The sequence below is a fragment of the Pituophis catenifer genome, unplaced genomic scaffold (assembly GCF_029215685.1).
Source record: "Pituophis catenifer annectens isolate HBS135680 unplaced genomic scaffold, rPitCat1.0.hap2 SCAF_1, whole genome shotgun sequence".
Lineage (NCBI taxonomy): Eukaryota > Metazoa > Chordata > Lepidosauria > Squamata > Colubridae > Pituophis > Pituophis catenifer.
The window spans coordinates 177,821,267-177,846,846 of NW_027256881.1; the positions used below are offsets into that span (position 1 = coordinate 177,821,267).

At 40.2% G+C, this 25,580-nt stretch overlaps 1 protein-coding gene across 2 annotated transcripts in view; it reads right to left on the reverse strand.

Annotated features, from left to right (window-relative positions):
* Positions 1–9,575: 9,575 nt before the first annotated feature.
* Positions 9,576–25,580, reverse strand: part of NRP2 (neuropilin 2) — a 207,475-nt gene continuing 191,470 nt past the window's right edge. For both annotated transcript variants that reach the window (XM_070933220.1, XM_070933219.1), the window contains exons 16-17: positions 12,797–12,865; positions 9,576–10,724 (exon numbers count right to left, since the gene is read on the reverse strand). In XM_070933220.1, coding sequence (XP_070789321.1) covers positions 10,420–10,724; positions 12,797–12,865 — 374 coding nt within the window. In that variant the 3' untranslated portion in view covers positions 9,576–10,419. The remainder of the gene's footprint in view (positions 10,725–12,796; positions 12,866–25,580) is intronic.

A 25,580-nucleotide genomic window follows, 5' to 3' on the forward strand; every position in this document is an offset into this window, starting at 1 on the left:
CCAATAGGTATGCTAACTCACTCTTGTTCCTACAGGCACATGTGCCGTTGTTTGATTCCTTTACATGTTTGCATTGAATATTTAAAGTTGGTTAACATGATACCTATTATATCTACAAATGATTTGCATGTGTGAATGGAAATCACATTAACCCTGTTCAGAGGATGATGTTTAATTGTATTCATTTTATGTATTCAATTCATGCTTATACTTATATATATTATCTAATATGTACTCGACAAACAAACAAACAAACAAACAAACATAGAGTAGGGAGCAAATCCAGTTCTTACAGGTCCAGCAATTCTTTCTCTCCCTGTCCCATACATCAAGGTCACTTTTTTCCTATTTCTACTTCATTGAAATCAATAGTGCAGTAAGTGGAGATGGCTGGAAGGATTGCAAGACTGGCTGGGAAACTGTCACAGAATGTTGATCATGTGACTGCAGCAGAAGCATGTAACACTGAAGCAGCCATAAATTTTACCTGCACGTTATCCAATATGATATCATAACATAATTTGGTGGATTTGTATATTTTAAGGAAGAGCTAGCAAAAAACAAAAACAAAAAAGGAAATAACAGAGCAGCCTCCAAACTGTCACAGAATCTAAATAGTGGTGAACTATTAGAACATATATTATTCACAAATAAGCACATTGTAGGCAACAAAATGCACCCAAAAACTCAGGTTCAGCTTATCTATGGATGAGTTTATCTGTGAGTATACTGTATATATAGTAATACTTTTGAAAAGTACCTATATTTCCATAAATACTTGTATTTAAGTCTATTTGTGGTTGTCAAACCTTCACTTTTTAACCAAAATACCATTAAAAAACGTGGATTTTATGTTTATCTGTAAAATCTAGTGAAATCCAGGAAACTAGTGTTGCATGCATTTTGTATACCTGCATCACATTTGAATACTCGTGTTTATACCATATGGGATAAAAAATGTTAATTTTCTGCGAGAGTCTTGTTAGTAAGATGGGATGATAGGCAGAGGAGGCAAAGTCTCTTGATGTGACTTGTATTTGAGATGCCTTGTCTAATGAGGCACTGATTTTATTCTGAGCATCTAGTTAATAAGGTGTTTGGGATTTGTTTTTACTGTTTTGTTTCCATTTTTAAAAACTTGATTCCTGATGAGTTCCAATAGAGTTTCACTCACAGAGTTCTGTGCAGTTTGTTAAGGGACTATCTACAATCAAGAAACTGTGGATTGTTTATTCTGAATGCTCTTTAAATGTAGGAACCAGCTACCAATACCGGGAGTTCACATCTGAATTCAAAGTATTCTCATATGACTGTGAAGTTGGGGCTTAATTAGCCAGTCTGAGAAATATTGACCCTTTCTTAAAGACAGCATTCAAAGTGTACATCCTAGGTTTCTGCACGTTGGACCTAAACCAGCAGAGACAGCATCCTCCTGATTATCTTTATTTGGGGCCTCCTCAGGGTGCCATCCCCCAGACAATGTCGGCTGGCGACCCCCAGGGGGAGAGCCTTCTCTGTGACGGCGCCCACCCTCTGGAATAACCTTCCCCCAGAGTTACGTATAATAACAGACCTCCGGATTTTTCGTCGGGCCCTGAAAACCTATTTATTTCAACTAGCTGGGCTGGCTTGAGCTAAATTTTAAATTGATTTTAAATTGGGTTGTTTTAATTTACGGCCAGAATATTTAATTATTTTAATACTGTTTTTTAAATTTTGTATGCTTTGTTTTTACTTAGGCTGTGCACCGCCCTGAGTCCTATTTGGAGAAGGGCGGTATAGAAATTTAAACAAATAAAATAAATAAATAAATTTACTTTTATTTATTTTTATCCCACCTTTTTATATATAAATAACTCAAGGCAGCGAACATATAGAGTACCTAATATTTCTTCCTTCTCCTATTTTCTCCACAATAAAACCCCCGTGAGGTGCTTTGGGCTGAGAGAAAGACTAGCCCAAAGTCACCCAGCTGACTTCCATGCCTAAATAAGATTTTTTAAATTAATCGCATCCTTGTTTATTCAGAAGTCACATCACTGAGTCACAGGTAACCCTATGAAAGAACTTTGATTGCCACCTCTCAATTGCTATGGGCTTCAATAAGTCAAGCCCCTGTGCTCCTTAGACTACATTCAGCCTTAAGTTATAGGATTTTGTTTGTTTGTTTGTTTGTTTGGTGCCTTCAAGTCAGCCTTGGCTTCTGGCCTGGACTAGTCCCTGCAGTTTTCTTGGAAAGATTTTGGGACTGGTTTGCCATTGCATTCCTGGTTTCCAACCTGCTACGTTAACCACTACACAAAACTGGTTCTTAAAATATCTCCCCCGAAATCCGTGGTGTTTACAGATGATAAATTTAAGTCCAACTGAATTGAATGTGCTTATTCTGACCATAGATATTCCCATTCAGCAGTTTTCATTCTGTTTCAGTTCCTCATAAAGCAGTGGATGCATTGCCTGCATTAAAAGGCTAAGAAGGGGCAGGGCACCACATGAGCTAGTCAATTTCTCCTCCTGGTCATTTACCTTTGATTTTAAAAGGGAATTCAAACAATGTTCCTATCTCAAATTGCCACAGCAGTGGAGTAAAAATAAGAATCCTTTCAGATCCTTAGTTGATGAAGGAAAAATGCAAAAAGTGTGTATGGAAAGGTGCTCACCCTGGATCCACCAATTATATTTAATTTTGAAGATAAAACCTCTTAGGGAAACATGACAAAGAAGTAAATGAAAATTTAAAATAATCTCTGTTGCTTAGTAATACCCATCAGTATTAAGTGCTTGTGCTTCCCTTCCACTTCTCTGAATTATATAGACATTTTTCTGCCTGGTAATGGTTAAGAGGGGAATTTCTAAGTGATTGTTTACGGAAATCCTGCTGAAAAGGACTTTTTGCATCAGAACTGGATCCTGAGTTTGCAAAGGCGTTCAGTAATGAAACCTGGGTTTATATTAAGAACCCTGATCTAAATCTTGGCAATGAAACAAGGCCTTTTTAGCCCTAGCAATGCTCCTGGGTTCCAGTAGAGAGCCAAGTTAGGGTTTTGTCCTCTTCTTCCAGTCCCCATTCAGACAAATTAAAAGAGGCAGCTATGCATGCCAAGCAAACAAGGGATGATTCACTCTTGCAAGAGACCAAAGAAGTTCTCGCTGAAACCATATTGTTCTGGGTGGGGATGGTGAATCTCTTTGCAGTCATAGGGCTCCAAGTTCAGAAAGGAAATTGACCTCTCGTGATTTGACAAGATTTTGGCACTCTCTACCACAGGCATCTACGCATGCATTTAAGAAGGTGGAAAAGATCAGGACTTTGTTCACAGTTCCTTCCTTGTGGTATTTCATCTCTCCTGCAGATACTGCTTCCATCTAGTTATCACTATGGATCTCTTCAATGAATATCACAGAATAATTAAATATGAATAAAACTATTAAAGATGCCTTTAAATCATCTTTCAAGCTGCTCATTTAATCCAGAATTTACTCTCAATGTCATTTAGGGGTGTTGCATTTCTTTTGGCATAGGTGATCTTGTTCCCTTGGTAAACTTTGAATTGATTTATAATGGAATGGCTTGAAATACCAAAATTGTTTGCTCTTTTAAGATTGGAATGTACTGTATATTCTCCAAAGGACCTGGAAAAATAGATGGTAAACTGAAAATCAACAGAGTCAACTGAGTGTTCCACCTGCAAAAAAGAAAAAAGGTAAATATAACTCTAGGCTGCCAGCTTTATATGTTTTTCAGTTGCTAGGAAGAAATCTTTGGAACTCATGTATTTTATGAGCAATACTTCCTCTGTATATCCTTTTTTCTGCTTCTGCTTGAATGAAAATATGGCTGCTTTAAGGGACCCATTAAAGATGTAGCTGTTCTAATGAAATGGTGTTAAAGCAGGGGTGTCAAACTCACAGCCCATGGGCCGGATGCATCACGCACTGGCCATGCCCACCACCGGTTTAGCGAAGGGGGAAAAAGTCGCAATATTGTCACACGATGACAATGTGATGCCACGAGTTTGACACCTCTGTGTTAAAGCAACTACCTCTTTTTTTCAGATTCTGTGGAAGAAAAGAGACAAGGGTGCTTTATTCCATGGCAGAGTAGTACTGTATTCTTTAGAATGCCAAAGCATTCAATTTTTGAAGCATGCATAATCCATCATCAGTGCAGTGATAATCTTCCCTTTATTGGATGTATTCAAGTCTAGAGAACCGACTCACTTGGATCCTTTGATTTGGATTCTGCACTAAATTGGATTGCAGGTCTAAATGGCTCCTCCCAGCTCTGTGATTTTATTCTACGTATCATTTCCTTACAATGATAGCAATGGTGGAAGCTGCCACTCATGAGTACACTTCTTGTATTTGTAGATATTTTCTCCAGGCATATACTGAAATATGTGAGCTGCTTGTAAAAGTCGTCATGTTCCGTCAGTAGGATGTATAAGAAACAGCATGAGACTGAAGTGTGACAGGGATAAAAGATGGTTCTCCAAAAGGTAGAACTGAATTCAAGCACAGCAGACAAACAAGGCGTATTCCTTTGCAGGACATCTCACCCCCAAAGCACAGTCATCACACTAGATTTGATTTGCTTCCAGCTGTAATAAATCTGTCCGAAAGATATGAGAATGGAAAGCCAAGCATCACTTTTAAATGGAACAATAGTTTTTAGTGGCCTCAGGCTCCAGATGTTCCCTCTCAGTCACTGCTGCCTCTTGACAACTTTTGCCATGGCTAAATCTGGTACCATTTTCCACAGTGTTGTGTAAACATTTGTAGGGAGAAGCAAGATAAGGAAACACCCCCTGCATATAAGAGATTAACGGATGCTGGTAGGCTCTATTAATGCATTAGAAATATCCAATATTTGCCTGAAGAATACTGAGCCAAATAAAAAAATATGGAAATAAGAGTATTTGAATTCATTTTTTGAATCTAATCTTAGTGCTCACACTCATAACAGGGAGGAAAATGAAATGAGTTGAAATGCCAAAAATCCAAATCTATAACTTTTTTAGAATTTAATCTTGGAAATTAATAAATGTAATACCTAGAGATCATTGCTTTGGAAATTCTGGACATTGTGTAGAAGAAATTAAAAGCTCTAAAGCAGGGGTGTCAGACTCAAGGCCTGGGGTCTGGATCCCACCCGCAGGGTGCTTAGATCTGGTCGCGGGGCAGTCCTGGAAACAGCAAAGGACTCTGTGCAGAAAAAATACAGAATGAATGTAATCTTAGGCACAAAATATGACTCCATGGAACTTTTCCTTTTCCCTCTACCCAATAACTGTATAGAGTAGAACAAAATTTCATACTGTGCCACTTTCCCTTACATGTGTTCCAACCTGTAGAGGCTGGCTGAATAAAGTATTCATGGATTTCCATAATTCCTGCTCATTATAAAATGCAGAAGAATGCAATATGCAAAATGGCAAGAACATTCACATTTCATACATGTGTAGAGGTCAGAGAATTCAGCTCTTTGTGAATAATGTGGACTTATTTTACCACAGAATTTTTATTTGTTTCCTGGTAATTACAAATGATATTATAAGCAAGTCTAATCCAGCTAATGGTAGCACTGTCCAAGATCAAAACACTTGGTACATTTATTGAGAATTAACCACGCTGAGCTATGTGGTAATAATTTCCAATAAACACACCTAGCTTTGGGCTATGAATTCTGCTAAAAGCCCTGGGCACTTCAACCATTACCAATTTGTTACTCTAATTTTAATGGGGCAGTCACAATAGCTTTATTGGACTGTAGCCAAGACTTCACATAACAAGTGTTTTCAAAATTACAAAGTGCCATGGAAATTCAAGAAATTGCAATTATATGTAATCATATCTTAATCCACCTCTCACTGTATGTAACTTGTTATGTAGCACAGTTAATCTCCCTGTGTGAAAAAGCCCATTGCCATCTTCATGAAAGACTAATCCAGTCAATGCCACGGACAAAGGCAGTCACACCGGCTGCAGGCAGGAGAATCGGTTTTGGCAGGGAGACCTGCCCTTGAAGCATCAGAAATCAGAACTTTTACCTCTCTTTCCCAGCTACAAAATAAGTGGACTCAGAAAAGGTATCTACTATAATGTTTATTAAATAGTACTTTTAAAAGGCTTTTATACAAATCATAGAAACACAGTTTGAGTTTTTCTTTAAACACTGAAGAATCACAGTAAAAGCTTTAAAGTCCACATGATCTGGCACAGCCAGTAAAATAGTCAAACTACCTTGAGCTGGTAAGATATGCAAAATCCCGTTTCCTGCATTTCCTCCCCCTCCTTACTCCCTAGACATCTCCCTAGAAAGCAAAGACCAATTATCCTGCAGCTCTCCTACTGGCCATGGTGAAGCTGACCATGGGAGGCAGGCAGGCAGGCAGGCAGGCAGGCAGGGAGGGAGAGAGAGGGCAAGCAATATTTCAGCAAAGGCATTGGTAACACTAGGCTGCATTTCTTTGTCCATTTGGAAAAGAGGGAGGTTACTAAAGAACATGGATCATCAAGCACAACATACATTTGCAGATGACAACATACTGACATGAAAATATGCACCATTTCTTTTCTTTTTCTTTTTTTTCCTTTCACCCTATGAAAAATACAATCAAACACCATTTTCTGCATTAGAACAGTAAAGCACCCAGCACGGAGGTAGGTGAGGTATCAGCTATGCAGCCATATGGCCGGATTCTTGTTCACTGAGTGCACACACAACAAAGCCCCTGTACCTGCCAACATGGAATACAAAGTGTGTGGGACTCTTCAATTGCATGCCATTTGCTCTGCCCTCCCAGTTGAACCTATGCTGTGGGCAGCAGCATCCTCTGCCTCCATTAAAGATACAAGAAACCCCACATAGCCACTCACATATATAATACATACAGAGAACTCACAAGCACGCGCAAACACATATACATTGTAATATATGTATACACGAACTCTCACTCTCTGTATGTCTACTACAGACAGCAACACTACCTTTTAATATATCTATATCATCTCTGAGGTCTTCCTTCATCCACCATACAAGTATAAGAGAAATATGGATGGGACCCCATCCAACTATGCTTTATTCTTCCACTGAAAACCATGGAGTGCTCCAGTGATAAGCCTTAGCTGGCTTGTGGACCTTTCTTCAACATTGGTAGCAATAATCAGTTCTGCCGAAGGAGCCCCTGTAAAATTGGATGATCCCACTCTATATGGTACTTCGGTTGAGGGTGAGCTGAAGTGTATTTGTATATGGTATACCTGGATAGATACAGTCATTATTCTGTTAGAGCAAGGCTGCTTTTAAGGCAGTGCTTTTGAAATGTCCTGCTACCAGGGTACTTTCTCTATGCTGACTTATGCTATGGAAACCCAGGCAAAAAACTAAACTCTTACACAGAATTGGGAGCACATACCAAAGTATTCTCGAGGACATGAGCCACCGGCTAGCCAGCTGTTTGCTCTGTGTGAACAATGGATGTTCCAAAACTCTCGATGTGGCTATTCATTTTAGGAATGATGGATGGCATCTTGCCCATGCTATTTTTCAAGGACATATATTTATAGGCAGTCCTCAATTTACAACTATTCATTTATTGACTGTTCAAAGTTATAATGGCACTGAAAAAAATGACCGTTGCAGCATTTCCACAGTCATGTGATCAAAATCCAAGGGATTGACAACTGGCATATACTTCAGCAATGGCTGAAGAGTCCTGGGGTTGCCATTTGCGACCTTCCCAGCCAGCTTTTGATAAGCAAATGGGAGAAGCCGAATTTGCTTAACAACCTTGGCATAAAAAGTAGCAAAATCTGATGTGACTCACTTAATAATCACCTTGCTTAGCACTGGAAATTCTGGTCCCAATTGTGATAATAAGTCAAGGACTACCATTAATATTATTTTTTTCAATGAGTCGCTCCTGCAGGTCTTCTGCGGAACAGAGAAAATAGTGTAAAAATCAATGCTTTAACATCCTAATGTATCACAGAATGAAATGCACCAAGATCAGCTGCACTAAGCACACCTAGACCTGCACAGAATTGTGACTTCAGTGTGTTAAAGTGAAAGTAAGTGCCTTGTTCATATCCTTGCACACAGGTGGTTATTACCACATACACCAAACGTTCTAGACATTCAGCTTGGTAAGCATGCATATAAAACTGTTCAGAGGAGCATTTCATAGACTACATGACAGGAGATCCTGTATATGTAGGATAGCTGCTGCAAACCCTCGTTTCTATACATGTGTACATATATGACACATGTGTACCCAAAGATGTACCATTACATTCACAAGTAGCAGTTTAGAAATGCATTCCTGCGAAGTATAACAGGTGAAATGTCTTTAACAATTACTGACAATTAGGTACATTCCTAGAAAAGAGCTTAGCCAGCACAACATCACAAAGATGAAGCTATATCAGCATCATAGCATTATCATTGAATATCAAACTATCATACTAAGCTATGAGGTGTCATTCCTCAAATTACCACATTTAAAAAAAACTGCATATCCAATCTGCTAATTTAGAAAATGTTCCACCTCAGTCACTGTGATTTTTTTTAAAAAAACAAAAAACAAAACAAAACAAAACAAAACAAAACACCCTGTGGCTTGAAGATTGCTGCCAATAGCTGAACAAAAGGCATTGGAAATTGAAAGTTGATACTGTAAACTGGTCTGCAAGACATTTCAAGCATGGCACAGCACACATGAAAACATTAGTTATATATATTTGACTATCTGAAAGGACAAAACTCTACCCAGTAGAGATCTGATGGCAATGAAGAAGTGAAGGAGAAAGAGGGATAAGGAGAAATGTTGAATGCCTCAGTTGTAATTTGTTACATCACACATCTCTAAGGGAAAAATATTTTTCTAAGGCACTTTATTAAAAAAAGTCAAATACATATTCACACAAAGCCCTTCAAAAATAAACAAGTTGCTATGCAAACCACAACAAGCAAGTTGCATTTTTCTGAAGGAAGAAGAAGGTGATAGAAGATTGCTCCAGATCCATTTATGCAACATCCATATTAGAATATCAGCTTAACCTTGATACCCTGCAATTTTGCCATAACCTTAGATTTCCATTGGCTGGGTCCTCCCAAAAGGACCTGAATCTGTGAAGGACCGATGCCTTTGCCAGACAGCACCACAATTATGAATCTGCTCAAAGGCTATATTAGTTTAGAATCCTTTGCAGAAAAATTAAGTCCTTCTTATTGGCTAATGGTGACATTAAATCATATCTGCCAGTTAGAGGTATCATCGCCACTCTGTGTGATGGGCTGAATAACTGCATTTATTCCACGAGCCTTTTAATACTTTTTTTTCCCCATCAGAGTGGACACAGCATTAATAAAATATATTTATCTATCTATCTACCTAGCAGCCTGTCTTCCTCTTGAAATATATAAAAAGCCATCTCCTGAGTTCTTGGGCACCTTATAATTGTGTCTTTTGTTTGCGGCAATGTTTTTACACTAAAAAAACCCAACAAGATTAAAAAAAAGAGGGCAGAAAGAAAAGGAGGAGAAAGAGCCCTTGTGATGAAGGCCTCTGCTGTTTCAGTCCAAGATCTGGATTTAATAAATGGCTCTTTTTCACAAATCACTTTAAGGCTCTTCAGCTTCTCTGGAGGAGGTGCTTCTGTCAACTTTCACACCTCAGGCTGCCTGTTTCTTTTGCTTGGTAATCCAGGAAGAAAGTGTTTTTCCTGGTGATCCATGAGCCAAATCCTCCCCTCCCCCCACATCCCCAATCCCTGCCACTCCTTTTCCGATTGGTGAAAGGGAGCCACACGGTTTCATTGGTGGGGTGGGAGAGATGGGGGTGTTGGAAGCGGCTGCAGCTTCCTGGACTTGTTTCACCACCCACAGCACTGAGACAGTCCCTTTCAATCAAGCACCATTTCTGACAGGTGATCTACTGGCTGGGGCATGCAGGTACCTGTGTGTGCGAGCAAGCGTGAGATTATAATTCCTAAGACTAGAAAGGGGAAGGGGAGGGCGCCATTTAGCAATCTCATCTGAAGAAGGAAGTGGCAAATAATTATACATATAATGTCCCTGGCTTCCTCAAAACCAGGTGGATCTTTTGCCTTCTACAGATACGATTGGCTCATAGAAGAAATAAAACGGAGAGCATGGCGGCTGCTTTGTTGGAGTCTACCCAGTTCTTCCTGCAAGAGCAATTACCCACATTTCTTACAACTGGTAATCCTCTTCCAACTTTCTTCCTGCTGCTGCTTTCTTCTTCTTTTTCTTCTAAACAACAGCAACCCCCCACCCCTTCAGCATTCCAGCATGGGCTTGTGTAAAATTATGGCATTCAGTTCCCATAGAAAAAGTAATCTTCCCCAGCCACTACTGCTGGAATGAAATGTCAAATGTGATTTCAGTGCAATCAGTCATGCCTCAGAGCAACACTTTTGGTGGTTCATTTTGACCTTGTGTTTGATGCCGTCATAAAGCTCAAAGTTATAATTCTCTAGAGTGGTAGAGCTCCGGGAAGAGAGGCTAGTGTAGTAACAGGTGCAGTACAGTAGTAGCCCAGCACAAATTGCCCCTAGAAGGACTCCTAAAGAACTCATGGCTATGATGGTAACCAGGATGGGGTCCAGAGTATATAGCCAGCTCTTCTCTGTGTCCACCAGTGGAGTCAGTGGGGAATTTGTAGAAAGTGTGGTGTGGTTTCTGTCCAGGTTAATGGCATCTGAAATGCAATGGGAAGTAAGAGGTTATCAGAAAAGCAGTCTCAGGTGGGACTAGTAAAGGAAATGTCCCTGAGGGAAAAGGACTCCCATGGACAACTTGGAGGGGGCAGCTTCTAGAACACGGGTGTCAAACTCACGGCCCAAGGGGGGAAAATCATGATATGTCACATGACAATGTGATGCCGCAAGTTTGACACCCCTGTTCTAGAACATTTATCTGAACTTGGTTGGAGAACAGGCCTTATGTGTCCTTTAACCAAATTGTCACTATGATTGTAGGAGGCCTTCTCCTGAGTGAACCAGACCTTCATTTGCATATTTATAGGAAGGTTAAAATGTCTGAAGCTAAAAGGTCTAATAGTACTTTTAATTAAACACTGTTGCTTTGGTAGATACTGTGTAATTCATTTTAAAGTTGTCCTCACAACTATCTTTACTAGTGGGCCTCTTGCTGGTGTTTCTACTTTCTCAAGCCACAAGCAACAGGGAGCTTCTGTCTCCTACATGGAGACAGAAGGTCAATATTCACTGTCTCAGCCTGACCTTCAATTTGCATAACTTTATAATATTTTCCCTTCCCGTGTTTTCTGCCTGCTGTTTCAAAGAAATGCTCTTTGGTTTTACTTTAGTGAGAAAGGCTTAAAGTGCATGATTTTGCTTGCATATCTAGTGAAACAAATTGCATCTTTTAGTTGCCAAATGTTTCTGCTGCCTAATTTGTCCCCAATTCATGCTCCTGCTAAAGCTTTACATTTCTTTTCCTCTAGATCCATCACATCTGAAGGATGCTAATTCTGTAATGGTGAGAAAATACCAGAAGGCTGGCAGGGAAGCATAGGGAGCATATATATTTAGCAGGGGTGGGTTCTAATTTTTTTTACTACCGGTTCTGTGGGCGTGGCTTATTTTGTGGGTGTGGTTTGATGGTCATGTGACAATTCTTTAGGATTTAGCAGAGGTACTGGTCTACCAGGCTTTTAACTGCTTGCAGAGCCGTACCTATCTACCCATTTGTTTTTGGAGCGCACCAGTCTACCCATTTGTTTTTGGAGCACACTGGTCTACCACCACACTGCCTTTTATCGCTGATCAGCTGTAGGGCGGCCCTTTGAAGTGCCGGGGCAAGAGTTTAAACAGTTTTTTGCCGCTCTGCCACCACCGAGAGCATCGGAAACCGCTTTCAGGCAGCTTGGCCTCAATTGCCAATCTACCACCACCAAGCAGTTTACAAGGAGCGAATCGGTTCTAGCTGATCAGTTGGGAGGCTTCTTGGCTTCTCAATTTAAAGCTAAGGTGTCTTGGTTTTTTTTTTTTTTTCTCTTCTTTGTCAAGTGAGCCCTGATTTTTTCCTTCTAGCCGATCAGCTGGGACTCGGGAGGCAGTGAATAGATTGGGGGCGGGGCCAGGCAGAGGTGGTATTTACCGGTTCTCCAAACTACTCAAAATTTCCACTACCAGTTCACAAGAACGGGGGAGAACCGGTAGCAACCCACCACTGATGTTTAGTAACAATTATAGAAGAACTTCTTCAGGCCTTGAGGAAGGGAATTCTAGATATTAGCTTGCTGTATTCTAACTTGCTCTCATTCTATATCTGAGAAAAGATATACTGGATGTTTTTGCGAAAGCGGTGTGTGTGTGTATGTGTGAAGATTCTTCCTCAATTTGCTCTTCTCCCTGATTGTCAGAGTCCTCTGATCTTGCACTTGACACATGCAACTGTGCCAGCATCCGCCCACCAATTAATAGATGGAGTTCTCACAATTAACAGGCCCTATTTTGTATAGAGCAGATGCTAATTAGTATTATGCAATGTGAAGGCAAAACTTACCCTGGCTATGGGACCAACTGCTATTAAAATACTGTACTTCGTTCCTATACCCTAAACATGATTTTTGTAGCCAGAGGCAAGGACCCACATACACATCCCTACCAATTCTAAAGCAAACTGATCTAATCCACATATTCATAAAATGGCTTACTTGTGGCTAAGCAATAATTTGCTTTTCAGAGAATCATAGAAAGTAGAATTGAAACTTGAATACTGAAGCAGGGAATATCTGCTACTCACCATCTTCAGCGTCTTCTCCAAAGTCCTCCCCATGAATTGAAATCTCATCCTCTAATGCTGGGAAATCCACTGGAATGATAAAGATGTTGTAAAATGTCTAATTCAAAAAGCAGGAACAAGATACACTTCCCCTTAAATAAATACACACTTTTCAAAATGGTATTTGTTTTCAAGGCTGTTTATAGTCAAAGCTAGGATGCATTCATATTTATTAGCATACTGTGGGAAATACATGCATCATTGTAACTTTTTTTTTATATTATAGTAACTTCTATTTTTCTACCAGACGGCAGGGAAAATGAGAATTGGAGGAATAAAACCAGGTAAGTCTGATTACTACTGAAGGAAGCTTCTTTATAATGGCTATGCTTCATTGAAGCATATGATCACATTTCCATAGTGCCCATTGTTAGTCACCATTAATGAGGCATCCATTTAGCATACCCTGTATGTCATCATCTGACATACATCTCAGTAGAAATAAAGACCAAATGACCACTTTCAATTTGGGTATCAAATGCACTCAAACTGGTTTATGGAAGCCGTGTATCATTATTACATGTATGATTGTGAAAGCCAGATTAATCTAGAAAGACAAGAATTCCGTAAATGCCTTCAAATATTCATGCAAATCATTCTTATAAGCCTAACCCTTTCTTATTAAAAAAAAAAAAAAGAAGCTTTCTTTAGATTTCTAGAAACAGACTGAAAACTAAGTCTAGAGATGTTGTAGAGTATGCTAACACCTCATCACAGTATGTATTTTGTTATACCTCTCCTGGGGAAGTAGTCTGTGAAAAGCATTGACAAAATGTTTCAAGAAATCTAAGTAGCTACAGTTTCACGATATATTTGAAAATGTACATTCCACTTCCTCAATTTTTTCACCTCACCTCACGCAATTTTTTCACTGCTTCCTTTTCAATGTGCCCTCTGCCCTTTGTTGCCCTCAAACATCACCTTCATTGTCCCACACATTCAACTTCTTCTCCATTCTCTCTCTCTCTCTCTTTGGTCTTTCCATATCACCCACTTCTGACTGCCTCCCTCTCTTAGCAGCTCTTTCCGTGCTACCTGCTTCAGGCTATTTACTCTGGAGTCTGGAAAAATTAGGATGGTGACTACTGTACAGTCAAAATGGATTTCTCTGGTAGTTTCCCCTTTTCCTCAGTTTCATTTTTCTGCTTCCCTGATTTCCATGCCACTTGCTCAAAATTTATGTAATCTGCTCAGATTTTCCTCGCTTTCCTCTTGGAAGGAGGGACAGAGGATATTGTGTGTGGTTCTGCCCACAGATGTGTGTATGCTCAAGAGAGAAGTAAATGTATGTTTGTACACTCAACTTATTTTTTTGAAAACAGAGTGTGCAAGTTAACCTTTTTATATCTAATTACCTATCTAATTTGATCAGCTGACAGTCAGACATATATATGAATAGGAGAAACATTAACTTAACAAATGGGGGTACTATTAATTTTATAGATGGGATGAACTGTCTCAGGGGTTTTTATGGAAATTATTTGGTTTTTCAAACTAATTTGAAATAATTATGTCTACTTTTTTAGTAATTATAGTTCCTTGGGAATTTATATATTAAAAAGAGAACTGCGTCCATTTAAAAAAAATAATCTTATGTCTGCAATGGGGGAGGACATTAAACATTCTACTATATTTTAAAAGTTGACTTTTATAACTGGATTGTTTGTGGATGGGCATTAAATACAATACATTGGTATGGAGCTGAAATTGATTTATACTTCCTTATTAATTTTCTACTCTTTTGTCATTGCAGGGAATCCATAAACATGATTTATACATTTGTACATCAATTAATTTTATTTAATTTTTTTAATGGTTCGTCCACTTTTTGGACCTGGCATCATCCATTTTGGGAGTAGGACATTCTTATCATAGAATGTTTGGGGCCTTTGATCCTATGGAAGATATAAGGATTAACAATAGTTGTACAGTAGACATTTTGCTTTTTTTTTTTTTTTTTTTACTTGAGGGCAATATCTCACATTTTTAAGGATAAAAAAGCTTATATGTGAACATACATGTAATCATTGGTGCACTTAATACTTGAAGGCTCACCGCTGATGACAGCAATTCTATCTGTTTAGTTACATTCAATCAGAATAGAGCTGGAAGGGACCTTGGAAGCAGGAGATCCTATATCAGGGTTGTCAAACCCAATTTCATTGAGGGCCATATCAGGGCTGTGGTTGACGTTGGGGGTGGTGGGTGGGCAGGCGTGGCCAACTGGGTGGGTGTGGCCAGTTTGATGCCACTCCCCAAACTGCTGGTATGTTTCTTCTTCATATTGGGTAAACTGGGCTGAAGCGATGTGAGCTGGCTCCTTACATTTTCCAGGATGTCCCTACGTGCCAGATCTGACCATATCATGGGCCGGATCTGGCCCACGGGCCTTGTGTTTGACATCCCTGTCCTATACCATTTCAGACAAGTGACTGTCCAGTCTCTTCTTAAAAACCTCCAGTGATGAAGCATCCACAATGTCTGCAGGCAAGCTATTCCACTGGTTAATTGTCCTCACTGTTAGAAAGTTTCTCCTTAATTCCAGGTTGCTTCTCTCTTTGATTAGTTTCCATCCATTGTTTCTTGTCCTGCCCTCTGGTGCTTTGGAAAATAAATTGACCCCCTCCTCTTTGTGGCAGCCTCTCAAATACTGGAATATTGCTATCATGTTCCCTGGTTCAGTGATGGCTAACCTTTTACGTCACTGCGTGCTGGCCTGCATGCCAGATATGGCACGTGAAACCATCCCGCGAGGAATGTGTGGCCCCGCTGGTCTTTGCATGCATGGGAGCGCCAATACCTGGAAGAGCGGCAGTCCATCACGCATGTGCAAACCATATTCAACGAGTAGTTCTTAATATAACTACATCTACATGGAGGAAGTAAGCAGTGGTGTACCACAATGTTCCATCTTAGGCCCAGTTCCCTCTTCCTGTGCACACACATGTGCTGGTCAGCTGACCATCGTGCGCGCGGGAGCGGTGAAACCTGGAAGAGCAGCAGTCCGTCACACATGTGCGAACTGGCACCTGAACTTCTGTTTCAGGCACAGATGTGTACCCAATGAATGGCTGGCCATCGTGCATGCATGCAATTTAAACCCAGAAGTTCAGGTGCCAGCCTGCGCATGCGTGACAGAATGCCGCTCTTCCGGGTTTCACTGCTCCTGCATGCACGATGGCCATCTGACTGGCACATGTGCGTGCACAGAAGCCAGCGAGGCCACACGTTCCTCGCAGGATGGTTCTGCATGCCACTTCCGGCACACGTTCCATAGGTTTGCCAACACAGCCCAAGTCCTTCTTTTCTCTAACTAGCCAAACTGAAATCCTGCAACCATTCTTCATGTGTTTTAGTCTCCAGTCCTTTAATCATCTTAGTTGCTCTTCTCTGCACTTTTTCCAAACATCTTTTTTGTAATGTGGCGACCAAAGCTGGATGCAGTATTTAAGGTGTGGTCTTACTAAGGCTTTATAAAACAGTACTAATACTTCATGTGATTTTGATTCTATGTATCTGTTTATACAACTGAGGATTGTATTAGCTTTTTTGGCTGCTGCCACACACTGCTGGCTCATGCTTAAGTGATCATCAACTAAGACTCCAAGGTCCCTCTTACACTTACTGTTTTTGACTCTCCTAATCTGTACTTGTACCTTTGGTTTTTCCTGCCCAGGTATAAAACCTTGCTTTTCTCCACATTAAATTTCATTTTCTTGGATAGGGCCCATTGTTCAAGTCTGTCAAGTTCTTTTAGGATCATGAGCTTGTCTTCTGGGTGTTGGCTATTCCTGCCAGTTTAGCTTCATCTGCAAATTTGTTGGTTTCCCCTTCTATTCCCTCATCTAAGTCATTTATGAAGCTATTGAAGAATATTGGGCCTAAGATGGAACATTGTGGTACATCACTGCTTCCTTCCTTCCATGTAGATGTAGTTATATTAAGAACTACTCGTTGAATATGGTTTGTCAGCCAATTACAAATCCATCTGATAGTGATGCTGTCTATCTCACATTTTTCTAGCTTACCAAGAAATAGGTTGTGGTCTACTTGCTGAAATCTAAATATACTATGTCCACAGCATTTCACTGGTCTACAGAAAAGACTACAATAATGAATTCTTTCCTCCTTTGGAACTGGCCTAGATTGCAATAATTAGTTATTATCATCTTTCCATTCTTCTTGAAGCAAAGGGAGGGTTCTGCATCCCTGTAGGAGTTCTCTCTCTGCTAATAAAAACAGACAGCCCTCCCCTTCTTACAGGGTTTGTATAACCCAAATAAATGTTTGTATAACCCAAACAAACCCAAACATTATACAAACTACACATGGCCAGTTGGGCGTTACATGTGAAGATTGCTGCCTCCAGAGTGTGTGTTGGAAATGAGGACGTGACTATTGTAGCATCTTATCTGTGGGCACTTTCCCCTAGATTAATCTTTGGTTGATGTTGAATCATCAGATGTTGAAGTTCCACATGTGAACACAACCGAAGCTCAACTCCCTTCATGAATAAATCCAACCAACAAATGTGCTACATTTTTATTCTTTAGTGTCAGAAATGGTATCACACAACACTGTCCTTCTCATTCTAGGGGGAAAGTATTCTGCTATTCAGCATGTTTCACACAAGTTAAAACACAAACAAAAAAACAATCAGCTGACAATTTGTAAAGCCAATGAAGTGAAACATGAATATATGCTTGACAAGCATGGCAAAAACAAATGCCTTCCACAGAAGGTGGTGATACAACAGTCAGGAATTACAAGCAATTATTAAAACTACAAATGTACTTGCCACAAGAAAACTAAACCTGAACTGCTATGCAAAAATGTGTGAAGGGCTCTGTTACTGGTACAGGCCTTGCTAAGTATGTCTGAAAAACAAAACAATCTCGAGCAGGAGCAAAAAAACCAACAACAGCAGTTCAACAACAGTTTGGAGGATTGGGTTTTCAAATCACCCTCAAGGTCAGATGGAGACATTTTGCTGCCTCAAGCAAGAGCCCAGAGGGCACCCTCCTTTGCCACAGCCAATTTTCAGCTGTGTTGCATCATTTAGAGTGGAGCTAGATTGAAAATGTATCTAGACTTTTTTTTTTATTTTCTTTCTACCAGTTGTCATTCAAAAGATAAAAGAATTAGGAATTCTTTTTAAAAATGATCTTGAACAGAATGAAATTCTCTTGCATTTAGTGATGAAGTGGGCAAGGGGTCTGTGAGGTGGCCAGTCTTTCATTGGACCACATTTCTGCAATAATCCACAGCCATTTTGATTTCAAACACTTCCAGTAAGGGAGAAGCTGTGAGAGAACTCTCTCCCTAGGGCTTTTTCTGAAGCTTCACAGAGAGTTGCATTCTCCTGAGAAATATCAGTGAACAACACAAGTAGCACCCTCCACACCACCAGCAGTAGAGCTCAAAACAACCACCAAGTGCCATTTGAAAGAATGTCTCAAAGCCTAAAAATAGCCTAGAATAAAAAAGATTCCTCTGCCTCAAGGGGGGAAAAGCTTCTAAGACATCAAATTTTGTAGAGCGTTCATGTAGAACACAACTCTTGTATTACATCTCTGGAGTTGTTGGCAGCAGAATCACTTTGTCCCACTGAACAATCAGCACTGTTTCCATTATAATATGTTCTGTCAAACACTTGGCTCTAAGATTTTGAAACTGCAATGTTGGTGCATTCCCTTAGCTCCTGAGCCTCACTCTTGCACCTCAGAGCCGTCTGGTGAGGGAAGAACAGCCTACTAAAAGAGCCTTAGCACTCAATGGAAAACCCATAACTGAGTATGGAGCCGGATCCTAACCAAGGCATTATCCAGCTGTGAATGTTTTGTGTTCTGCTTGTGTGTTTTATTCCTCTTTCTGAATATTCATCCGTCTTTTCTGTTACAGTGTTAGAACTCCTGTTAATATTGTATGCTACCCAATGTTGCTCAGGAGACAAGCAGCCTTCAAAGTTTGGTAACAAACAAGACAACAATCAGTATTAGCAGCCACTGATCACCTGAATCCTCCATGAACCTGTACAATCCCATTTTTAAACCAGTCAAACTGGCTCCCATTATCAAAACTGCTGGCAGCAAATGCACTGTTTGGAAAAAAAAAATCCTTCTTGTGTCTCATGAATCTTCCAGCATTTACTTTTAGGGGATGACCTCAGCTTCAAACATTGTGAACGCAAAACTTCTCTTTCATCACATTCTCTATACCATGCATGATTTTAAATAGAGTATCCCCTCCCTTGTCTTTCCTTTTTTCAACATCTATGCTGATAGTCCTTGCTTACTGACCACGCTTTCAGCAACCATTCAAAACTGTGACGTTGCTGAATGAGTGGTAATTACGACTGTTCCTTGAAGCTCTGGCTGTCGCATACTCCTGCAGTCATGTGATCGAAATTAGAGTGCTGGGCAACCAACTCATACTTACGATAGTTACAGTGCTCCATGGTCACTTAATTACCATTTGTCCCCTTCCTTACTGGCTTTCCACAAATAAAGCCAATGGGAAAGCAAACAAAGAAGATCACAAGTCACTCAAGTAAGTCCCTCCCCCCCAACCTCCTTACGTTCATGTAGGGCTGTGCCTTTTATTCCCTGCCATGCCACAGTACCCCCTTCCACAACTTGTGTGTGGTCTGTGCTTAGCCTCCTAGGCCCTGGCTACTTTCAATCTGATAGACAAATATACCAACAAATCAAAGGAACACCAATGGGATCACTACTCTTAGGATTCAAAGCAGAGGCCATAATGCAATACCTAGAAACTGTAGCACTCATGAATACAACCCAAAGTATGGATCAGGTATATAGATTACACCTTTGTCATAAGCAAAAGGAAACAACTAGAGAAGACACATGAAGCTATCAATAACATCGTCAAAGGAATAAAATTTACAAGGGAAAAGGAAAACAACAACACACACTACTTTTTCTGGATATCCTCATCAGCAGAGGCAATGATGGGAAATTAGAAACACAAAACCACCCACACTAAGTTTTCCACTACAAAAGTAACAATCCAAGAGAAGCTATGTAAGAACACTATTTAGAGGAGCACAAATACACTGCAGCAACCCTGAACATCTGGAAAACAAAACAGATAATCTCTACAGCATCTTCTAACAAAATGAATACCCACACAATTTTATCCAAAAAGTACCTGATCATTCAACTCAATATAGCACAATCAACACAAGCTGTTAAAAGGATTATATATTTATTTATCTTATGGCTGTTAAAAGGCTAACACTGCCATATTTGGGAAAACATCTCACAAACAAACAACCGACTATTACAATCACCGTAGCACATAAACCAACTAAACCCCTATAAAACACCTTAAGTAAACCAAAACAACCCTTAGAAAAAACAGGAGTCATCTATAATATAAATTTAAGGACTGTAGCGGCCACTATGTAGACAAAGATAGAAGACCTGCAGAGTACATCCATGAATCCCAAGTAACAGTCAGAAGACATGATGAAAATTCCTTAATTATGGAACATAGGCACAGACTTCATCACAGTTTCAGCTGAGAAACTGTGAACATCTTAGAACAAGTCCAAAAATGCTACAGAATTCTTGGAAGTCTGGTACTCTGGTACATTCTTGGAAGTCTGGTACAAATCGGTCAGCATCAGGCACATAGAGATAAGCAACATTTCCATAGCATTCAAAAGAGACAATAAAAAACTAAGGACCATAACAGTTCCTTGCCAGCAATCAATATCCAGATTAAGCAGAGATTAATACCAAACTTAATACAATCAAGCAGTCAATAATACCCCAATCAAGAAACCACTAACTCAGATAAACTATCAAAGAGTAAACAACAGCTTAATCAAGGAACCACCAGTATCTTCTAGCTTCAGTGTGCAAAATCATTATGTGAAAAGAAGTGCTTAATCTAAACAGAAGGGCTTTAGTTGACTTAACCGGGTCCCTTTAGGATCAAGCTATAAGAATTGCAGGTCGAGGACACTTACTTGGAAACAGCATCTACTGAAACTGGTGACTCAATATATAATTTTTATTAAGAATTTTCACATCAGTAAAAAGCAAATGTAAAGAAAAATGAGAAATAAGGAGGAAAAAGAAAGCAAAACTATCTGAAGGAAAGAAAAACAGTGACACAAAAAATATGAAGTTTTTTTTTCAACAGTTATAAACAAATTTATCATCTCTCTTCCCTCTTGGTATTATAAAAATTTCTTCTACAGTTTAGTTAATCATTTTTCAGTCATCAAAACCATAAATTATCACTTCACTTTCTTCCATTTTTACCAAGAAATCCATAAAAGATTTTCAGTCATGTATAAACGTCCTTGTGGTTTTACCCCTGGCTAGTCAGGTCAGTTTTGCCATTTCTGCCTGTTCTGACATTTTTACAATCCATTTTATCATTGTGGGAATTTTAGTATTGCTCCATCATTGTGCATATACCGGTAATAATGCTTCTATGCTCTACTTAGTAGCTCTTTAGCCTCTACCTAAAAAAGTAGAGACTTTCTTTTTCTTTTCTTTCTCAACTTATCTTATTGTTTAATCAAGTCAGGCAGCCATCTTTTTAAACAACTTTCTCTCCTATGGAGGTAGGATTTGATTGATTAATTAAATAATTCAAAAGTGCTTAATAAAACAATATTCCAGATTTAACTTTTCCCTTAGTTCATTTTTTAAAAAAACCTTTTTGCTTTTAAATCTTTTTATTTATTTTATTTATTTAATTTATTTAATATAATTTGTATGCCGCCCTATCTCCGTAGGACTCAGGGCGGCTCACAACAAATAAAAACAAACCCAATAAAACATAAAATACATAAATATGCATAGATAAAATACATAAATGTATAAATATATAATTTAAATATATATTAAAACCCATTAAAATAATCAAGAAACCCCTCAGTTCAGGCTGGGCGATGTGAACAGTCATGTTTTTAATTCGTGGCGGAAGGTGCGAAGGTCAGGAGCCAACCGAAGCCCCAGGGGGAGTTGATTCCAAAGAGTGGGCGCGCCCACAGAGAAAGCTCTACCCCTGGGGGCCGCCAGCCGACACTGTCTAGCCAACAGCACCCGAAGAAGGCCCTCCCTGTGAGAACGCACCAGGCAATGGGAAGCCGTTGCTGGCTGCAGATGGTCCGACAAGTATACTGGGCCTAAGCCATGTAGGGCTTTATAGGTCATCACCAGCACCTTGAATCTCACCCGGAGGGCAACCGGTAACCAATGCAAGTTGCACAGGAGAGGTGTAACATGGGAGTATTGGGACCCTCCCATCACAACCCGCGCGGCTGCATTCTGCACCAGCTGAAGCCTCCGAGTGGCCCTCAAGGGCAGCCCCAGCTAGAGAGCGTTACAGTAGTCAAGACAGGAGGTGACTAGCGCATGAGTAACTGTGCGTAGAGCACAGTTATTTTCTTACTTACAGTTATTTTCTTACTTACAGTTATTTTCTTACTTTGTATTGTAATCCTCCCCGGAGGCTGAAGGTACAGTTACTGTACCTGGATGGCTTTTGCTCTTCTACTATATTGAAGATCTTTGTCATTTTAATTTTTTTTTCATTTCATGGAAGTGCTTTAGAAAATGGGTTGGGCAAACCCACTATTGTTTAAGCAGGCTTTGTGTGAGGCTGTGTGCATGCTGTATCATCCCTCCACCCACTACTTGTGAATTATTGACAGGTTCCCACCAAATCCTAAAGCTGTGTTGGTGAACCTATGGAATGCATGCCATAAGCGGCACGCAGAACCATCCCGCGAGGAATGCACGGCCTCACTGGCTCCTCTTCCACATTCCTATGCACACACGCACGCCGGTCAGCTGACCGTCACTGTTCTGCCCCAGCTCTGGATTCCCGAGGATATTGACACACACCAACGGTCCTTATCAAATTTATTAAGTAGCAAGAATAAACCAAAGTCCGGCAAAGGTTGGCAACCAGCCCAGAAAACAAGATACGATAAGACTTTTCCAAAAATGCTCTGATGATAATTGCAAGTTGTTTCTAGCAAGAAACTTACTAATGGCGTGTGACTTAAATAGGCTAAGGGAGTGGCCAATTATCCTCAAGCCTTACTCTCGAGGAGACCTCCTCCTCCTGAGTAGCCATTCCTGCCTTTTGGCAGCCCTGCGTGCTCGAGCATTGAGGAGAGGCTCCTCCACTTCACTCTCTGCACTTGAAGGAGCCTCTGGAGTTTCTGAAGGTCCTGGCTGAGTCTCTGCCTCTGGCACCACATCCTCTTCAGCCTCCTCGCTGTCTGATGCGAGCACCGGCTGCACCGGCTGCTGGAGTAACAGCACACCAGCCTCCTCATCGTCGGGATCAGCCACGATCCACGCAGGCCACTGGCGGGCCACAACAGTTGCGTGTGTGGGAGTGGCAAAACTCAGAAGAGTAGCATTCCGTTGTGCATGCGCAAGCCGGCATCCAAACTTTTGGGTTTACATCATACGCATGTGCAATGGCCAGCTGTTTGTCGGCTACCAGAAACCGGGGTTTGGGTGCCGGCTCGCGCATGTGTGATGGACAGCCGGTGCCGCCCTTCCAGGTATCAGCACTCCCGTGCGTGCAAAGGCCAGTGAGGCCATGTGCTCCAGGCGGGATGGTTTTGTGTGCCATTTCTGGCACGCAGGCTAGTATATGGTGACGTAAAAGGTTAGCCATTACTGTCCTATAGGCTTCCTAATGAGGAACTGCTCTCTGGAGCTCATTCTGGTGAGCATGTGGCTTTCCTCTTGACCAAAGAAACTCCATTAGCTCCCGCAAGGCACTCAGCTGTGGGTCTTTGCCTCAGCGTCATCCCTGCATTCTAGATACTTACTATCGTGCCAAGTTTCCATCCAGAAGTCAAAACCCGTGACCCAATAAACTACATCAGGTAATTGGCCTTCTCATTAATTGCCCCCCATTTATGAAACTCCCTCTTTGAAGATTTGCAGATGGCCCCATCAGTTACAATACTGACAAAACTCTGAAAATCCAATTGTTTAAAAGGTTTGACGTATTTTCTCGGTCATCTGTTATTTTATTGATTTTTAAATTAAACTTGGTAAATTCCTTATACTGGCTGCAGTTCACTATATTGGGCTAATTCTTAAAGTTTTATTTCAATGCTGCAGGTTTATTTTTATGCTTTATTTTGTTTGCTGAGAACAAACAATGTAATATTATGACAGAAACTTTCATTGTTTCACTGAAAGCACTAGATGGCACCAGTTCTTATATACTTCCAAACACAATTTCAGAAAGTCGTCACTAAACTACCAGAAATTTAATTATTACACAGCATGGAAACTTCTTCCCTCCCAATGAGTCAGTATCAGAAATCAAACATGACTGCCCCCATAAGAAGAACAATAACAGACGGCTGAGCCAAGAATATGCTTTCTCAACCATATTATCATATACTGAGTGACATGCTCACTTTCCTTGTGACAAATACTATTTTTGCAAGGCTTCTCCTAGAAAGGGAAATGCTCTGTTTAACCTTAGAAATCCCATCAGAGTTTATTATTAAATAACATCTAAGTAAAGACTGAAAGTAGGAATAGACACTTTACAATGGAATCTGGAACAAATGCTTCCTATTACTTTATGGTAAACTTTGTAAAGTTCTTTACAAAAGTTATAGAATGCAAATCAGCCTTACTGATTAGGGAGAGAATTGAGAAAATGGACCCATGAATATCTGATGCGCATCAAGAAACTATGACATTCAACCCAGAAGCACCTTAAACATTGCCTCTGAGATGAATGGGAACTATGGCATTACTCTTGGGACTAAGATCTCATGCTCACATTCCTATTACTGCAATACAGATATCTCACTGTTTTTAAGGAATATATCTTTACAATGCCTTCTTGGTGTCATTGCAGCATGCTGTGAAAAGAATCTTTCATGCTTCTGCTGTTAAAGTGGCATTTTCCTTCTCCTCCAAACATCTTGCTTTATAGTCAATTTACAACATTTCAGTGACTAGAATCTGTCAGTGACTTCAGTGAACAGCTCTTACTTGCCACTTGTAGATTTGCCCCTTCTTGTGTCATCTCTGATCACTGGCTCTATGGCCATTTTGGGTTGACCTGCATGAGAGGATGAATACCTGGCTTGTAGCTTTTATTTTGATATGGGAATCTACCGGAGCTTCCCAAACAAATGCCACTGCTGAAAACTGATAAAGTGATGTCAAAGCCTAAATAAAACAAAACAAAAATCACCTGACAAGTTGGATAAGTAATATTGGAAGGAATGGAAGATGCAGTGAGAAGGAGATTTGTTGATTTCTCTGCTAGTTGTAGTTCAACTCACAGGTTGCGTTCTTGGGCTCCTGGAAGATCAGTATTTATTTGTTTTACACAGGAATATGGGTCTCATAGCCTCTCATTGGGCACCGCCCTCCATATCCCTTTTGGCTTGGCTGAAAAAGAGAATGGATACCTGGCTTGCAAAGAATAGATTTTTTTAAAAAAAACCCCAAGGTTATCAATTTCCCAAGTGATCAAGTCCTATGCAAAAAGCTCCAAAGCCAAAATTAGAAATATCTTCGATTGACTGGTTGATGTGGCACAGAGGAAGACAGCAACTGGAGCCCTGCACCAACCTGTATTACTGAAAGTGAATGGTGTTTCATTTTCCTGCTGGCTACCAGTTCTAGAGAGGTATTGGCAATTGCTTTTCCTATTGGCAGGTATGACTATATAGGAGGAGACTAGAATTCAGGGAATCCAC